The sequence below is a fragment of the Physeter macrocephalus genome, chromosome 11 (genome assembly GCF_002837175.3).
Source record: "Physeter macrocephalus isolate SW-GA chromosome 11, ASM283717v5, whole genome shotgun sequence".
NCBI lineage: Eukaryota > Metazoa > Chordata > Mammalia > Artiodactyla > Physeteridae > Physeter > Physeter macrocephalus.
Genome location: NC_041224.1, coordinates 177,709,441 through 177,715,432, shown reverse-complemented (window position 1 = coordinate 177,715,432; position 5,992 = coordinate 177,709,441). Strand labels below are relative to the sequence as shown.

The 5,992-nt window shown below is 50.5% G+C and overlaps 1 protein-coding gene across 6 annotated transcripts in view; it reads right to left on the bottom strand.

Moving 5' to 3' along the window:
* Positions 1-287: 287 nt before the first annotated feature.
* Positions 288-5,992, bottom strand: part of EML1 (EMAP like 1) — a 209,129-nt gene continuing 203,424 nt past the window's right edge. For all 6 annotated transcript variants that reach the window (XM_055088710.1, XM_055088709.1, XM_024131049.2 and 3 more), the window contains 5 exons: positions 5,399-5,496; positions 5,200-5,287; positions 3,778-3,873; positions 2,385-2,515; positions 288-1,822 (listed from right to left, as the gene is read on the bottom strand). In XM_055088710.1, coding sequence (XP_054944685.1) covers positions 1,697-1,822; positions 2,385-2,515; positions 3,778-3,873; positions 5,200-5,287; positions 5,399-5,496 — 539 coding nt within the window. In that variant the 3' untranslated portion in view covers positions 288-1,696. The remainder of the gene's footprint in view (positions 1,823-2,384; positions 2,516-3,777; positions 3,874-5,199; positions 5,288-5,398; positions 5,497-5,992) is intronic.

Below are 5,992 nucleotides of genomic sequence, written 5' to 3'. Positions count from 1 at the left end.
ATCAGAGCAAAATAATAAAAAGACTTACTTTGGCAGTTTGGCACCTAAAGTTTATCTGGAAACATAGCAGGGTTTTTTTTTTCCTTTTATGTAACTTAAGTTTTTGTTTTTTTTTTCTAATTTTGAGCTTTTACTTTCTCATTAATAAAGATGCTTCTATGTGAGAATAAACGTTGAAAATATACATACAGTAAGATGTTTATTTACAGTATAAAGACTAAATTTACTACAAAATTTTGAATTAATAATTTTAAATATTTTAATTTATATACTTTCATGATTATAGGTCAATAAGAAATCCACTTTTCAGATTTTATTTCATTATAGAATATATTTGATAAGGATACATACAAACAGAATCATCTTTAATACATATTGTTTACTGGTGCCCGGCATTTCCGCAGCAGGCTGGAGATGTAATAAAAAATGCTTCCCAACGTTCAGCTTCATCGGCCACTCTAAACAACCAGTGCTGTAGAGTTGATGGTTCAATTCACTTACTTGCCTAGAACAAGTAAAAATCTTAACATTCGTCTTGAAGTCTGTTTATTACTCTTCTATTTTAAAATCTGAGATACATTCCCCAATGTAAACAATAAATGTCAATCTGCCACACAATTGAAATGGATAAGGCCTTCTCTGTTTTACTCATCAGAGCGCAATCTTATTTCATAGCGTAATAAGCCGTCCATGCACAAAAGACAGGAAAAGAAGCTGCCCTTAGTACCTGGTGGAGCCTTCCAGACTTCTCCCCGCTGCAGGTGTATGGTACACTAGAGAGATATCTTTCTGACTTGGTCTACTTGGTCTTAAAATACAAATATACAATGTCCGTAAGCATTAAAATAGTAAAGCCTAGCCTTACGTATTCATTATGAATTGCTAAAATCCTATACAAGTACAATACCATATCATGCCAATTAATATACAGAGGAAGGTGGCTAGTCGTCTCCACCATTCACCAGGGCCTGTGAACAGGGAACAGAGGGGACGTGATTCGTGTAGGCGTTAAGTGGCTGACTGCATATGGTTAGGCAGACAGTCTAGCTGGGACTCTGAAATGCCTGGGTACCCTGCTGCAATAGTTAAGTTAATCTGGAGTAGAATCTGCTTAACGCAAGAAGAATCTGACCCCTTTCTCACCAGCCTCCCAGAGGGAGAACTGAATGAAACCTTAGAAAATGTTAACCAAATAAAGTCTTATTTGCATTTCCTGATTCAGTTGTGCAAATCAGTTATCCGTTCTCTTCTCCATCGACTTATCCTTTTAGGACCAGTTAGTCAACAGCGATCGTGATTCAGTACCTCGTTATCATAAATATTTGACTTAGCAACCTCCGTGGTGAAATAGTAAAGCCTATATACAATCTTTGAAAAGGCATTCTGTGACCGTTTTTGAAGAGTTCATAGAAAAGTTATGAAGGATACACCAGTCACTTCTCGATGTCACCGTAATGGAAACCTTGGCATCTTTTTTATATTAAGTGTTTTATATATTGTACAACAAAAGGGAGACCTGAATGGCTGACCTGCTGTGCTGCTCACAGATGCACTAAGCTAAGGTAACCAGTAAAGGGCATAATTTTCCTGAGGTTTGTGAGAACTCTTCAAACAAAGCAGAAATCACAGTGACCGAGAGAGCGAAACTCGAGTCTGTACCTCCTGGCCCGTTCTGCTCCCCGGGTTCTTGCCGGGACTAAATGACCCGCCACTGCATGATGCTCGTGTCTTTGCCGCCAGTGGAGATGAGGTGGCTGTCGTCACAGAGGAAATCGACGTTGGTGACGTGACTGCTGTGCCCGCTGTACACGTGGCTGGGAGCCTGGGGAGGAATGACATGGAGGGAGCTGAACGCAAAGCCATCGAGGCGGGGTTGGAAGTGCTGGACGTCTACAGTCTTGCCAAACCACACGGAGCCCCTGTACGTTGAGAATCTGGTCTGGAGGGGACGGATGCGGGCAGGGAGAGGTTCAACCCCAGAGGCTGCACCAGGCACAGGCCGGCCCAGAGGAGGGCGGACCGGATGCAGGGGTGGAGGGGAGGGTCTTCCAGGAGGAGGGTCAGGTCTGGGAAGAACGAAGAGGGGTGTTCCAGGCACTGGTGTGGGCTCGGCTCAGCAGGGCTGGAGCAGAGCAAGCCGTGGTGGACAGCAGAGGGGGGAGGCCCACGAAGTGCAGAGGCGGACAAGCCAGAACCACGTTGGGGGACGGGGTTCTCCCCGGAGGGCAGTGGAGGGGGGCCTGAAGTGCTCTGGGGCAGCCGAATGACGGTCACCCGTGCATTTGTGACTGGTGGTATCACAGCACCTTTCTATTCAATTACCAACAGGCCAGGCGGTAAGTGCACCCCGTGGGGTAAGGCTAGAGAAGAAGATGAGCCTTTACCCTGAACCGTGAGCAGGGGTAGGAGAAGAGGTGCACTTTGCCAAAGTCATCACCGGTTGACAGGAGTTTTTTCTCGTGGGCCCGACAGGCGGCATTGATGTCGGTTCCGTCCGAGCCTTCTGGCCACACTCCTAAAACAAAGAGCCCAGACAGAGCACTGGAAATACCAGGACACAGGCCCACACTGTGTGGGGACTGGCCATCGAACCCCCACGGAAACAGAAATGTCCCAGGTTTAGAAACCAGGCCCAAGGAATGCTTCGTCTCAGATCATCTCCCTGCCGGCTGTTCCGGGAAACCCTCACTGCGTATACTGTTCTGCTGCATGAGAGTCGCAGTGACAGGCCTTCAGGGCTTCCACCTCTTTTGGGCCCCTTCTTGGCACTACAGCAGAAAGCAGGCCAGAGTCCCTGGTTCTGGACATGATGGCTTTCTTTATCCCCAAAGCATCTGATGGGAAGCTGACTAGTCCTCAGCCTGCAGTTTCCTAACTTTTCTTTTTTGGGGGTAACTCTTTACATATGAGAGGCCCTCCAAAGGGCTTTTTAACTCTGGGACTGCCTGTGTGTTTCAGGCATTCCTTGGTGTCAGCCCTTCATGGCTGCTGTCTGCCTGGTGGCACTGGGCAGGTGGGGTGTCTGCTCACTGTGGGCCGGGTGATGCAGCAGCTCTGACTCCACAGCCCTGTGCCCAGGTGGGCCTGGGGTGTGGTCTGGGGGATGGGATCCCCTGACCATTGCTTTAGGAAACCCTGTTGATCCCAATAACTTTGGATGTGAGAGAGCTGCATGCACATCAGTTTCTTAACAGGCAGATCTAGAGTAAACCAGGGCGCCCTAGCATTCAACACCAGAAGATGATAAAACGCCAGCCCTAAGGAGACTTGTGAAATTCTGACCAACTTACTGACTTACGGTCATACATAAAGAGATTATAAGTACTGCCATTTCTTTTTTATTCTACTAAATTGTGGCAATTTATTTTAGACCATTTATAAACATATTCCTAATCTAAACTTTGAAGGAGGTGAAAAATTTAGTTTAAGGGCCAGAAAGATACAATCACTCTAACAAATGGTAAATAAATTGATTGGGTGCCATCTGGTCCATTTATCGAGGACGTTTGGCACTACCTCATATAAGAGGGTTCTAGAGAATTATCTCAGGACCCATTTCATATGAGAGAAAAGGGTTCTGGTTCCTCTCGCCTGGCCATAGCTGGGCAAGCCCTGGCCCTTCCCCAGGGCTGTGGGGAGTGTGTCCTGTGTCCTGTGGGGTCCACAGGGTAGCAGAGCAGTTTGAAGCCGACCAAGCGATTTCATTACTATTAGAAAGTCATTGTAAAAGTAGATACAACCTACGTTTGAACAGAATGAAAGGTGCAGAAACCTTACCAAAGACGTGGAATCCCAAAGTGCAGGTGTATGTGGCCCATTCGATGTCTCTCGTAGTTTCCACACTTACAACTTGCTTACAAGCAGAGGGAATCCCTGGAAAGGCAAGTGCAGGTCTGGTGACATCAGTGCCAAAGCCCCCTCTCCTTCTCGGGCAAGGCTGGGCCCTCGGAGCCAGGCCCCATCGGCTACAGAGCCCTCTAGGAGGGGGACACCATCCACCTCCCAGCTCCGCGGAGACCGTGCTCACTGCCCAAGGCCCAGGGCCTCGGTGGGGCCCCCTCGTCTTCCGTTTCTGCTCATCTCCCTCTCTGGCTCTGTTCCCCCAGTCTGGCTTCTCTTCTTTGACCACCTCTGGTTCTGCGGCCCCCGTCTGCTCACTGTCCCCCTGGATACAACCCCAGCCCCTGCTGTCAGGCTCCCTAGCCCTCTCCCAACATGCACTTGGGCACGCGTGTGCACAGACACCCCCCCCATCCCTTCAGCTCCGGGTCAGGAATGGAAGCTTACGGAAACCAGTCATACCGAGTACCTGTGGTGTTGCAGGTGATTTGTTTGTTCCCCAGTTAAACTCTCACTAGTGGAGTAGGAGACCGTGTCTGAGAAGATTCTAGACCCATGGCCTGTCCCTGAAAACCATCCCCCACTTCTGCCCCACGTCAGGTAGGGCCTCCTGCCCCGCCCGAGGGAGGCCCCTTTCCTCCACCACCAGCAGCCCTGCCCAGGCCTGCTCCTCAACAAGGGGGTGCCCACCTCCCCACCCCCTGGCTCTTGATGCCTGTGGCCTTGTATCTGAGATGATATTTCTTCTTCCTTAAAATGGGACAAGCCAGAAAGTGCTGTGGATCACCGAGAGCCTGTGGGTGACCACACTACACTTGATGGTACCTTCCGCTGGGGCAGAGACCGGGCCCTCCTCTGCCCTGGGACCCTGCACTTGGCACGCGGCAGGTGCTTGCCAGATGCTGGAGGAAGCAGTGCACCGCATGTAGCATGCGCTCGGCAAGTGCAGCCTTCATCATTCATGCCTCCACTGCCCGGCCCTGCCTGGGCTCAGACCTGGCCGGGAGGGGCTGAGGGAGGAGGAGGAGGCGCCCAGGGGGCTGTTGGGTCTCTGCCCGTGAGGGTGATGCCTTCACGGGGGTCCATCCCTCTCGCCGGGACAGCTCTGACCCACTCTCTCTGCCTCTCACTGCAGGGCCCCGCCTTCTCCTCCTGGGGACCCGAACCCCAAGTATGTCAGTGCCAAGGCGGGGGTGTCCAGCCCAACTCCTGTACTGCGCAGAGGAGGGGCCCAGGCCCAGAGATGCCATCATGTGCCCAAGCTGTATGGGGTGTGGGTTTTTGCTGGAGGCCCCATTTGGTCTCAGAGTGAAGGTTCTATGTGATCTGCACCCAGACCACACCTGGGGAGCCACTCACAGTAAAGGATTTCATAGTCTCCGGAATTCGACATGAGGAATTGTGAGTTTACAGCCCAGTCTAGGTGAGTGATGAAGCTGGAATGACCCTGGGAGAGAAAACACTGGGTGAGTTTCACTGGCCTAACAGATTCCCACCCACACTGTCGTGACGTGACAAACAACTGCACAGACCCGTGAGGAGTGACCGGCACGCTCACCGAGCACTTGCCGACCCGTGCGTACTTCCTCCCGTTGTCACTGACTCCGTATATGTAGATGCAGTTGTCATGGGAGCCTATTGCTAAGAAATTCCCATCTGCAGAAACACGCGGCATTACATTTCAGTTGTTAAGAATAAACATTTTATCAATTACAAGCAATAATGCTAGTGACCATTACAGAGTTAGAAAAAACAGCCATGAATTATTTCAGAGACAAAAGTTTGCTTTTAAATGAATCCTATACCACTTCCAAAGCTATCTTGTGAAAATCCACATCTGATCAGATTCTGCCCCTTAAAAAACCTTCCCTGGCTGTCCCCACTGCTGAAGGATCAAGACTTAGTTCCTCAGTGGGGACCGCAAGGCCCTCCAGGATGTGGCTGCTTCATTCCTCACTGAACAGACCGGGTTCTCTCAGGCCTCTGGCACGCTTCCTCCTGCCCCCCGCCACCTAGAAAGCCCTCCCCCTCACCTCTGTGCACACTGCCCCCTCCCCCCTGCCTGGAAAGCCCTCCCCGTCACCTCTGTGCACACTGCCTCCTCCTCCCCTGCCTGGAAAGCCCTCTCCCTCACCTCTGTGCACACTGCCCC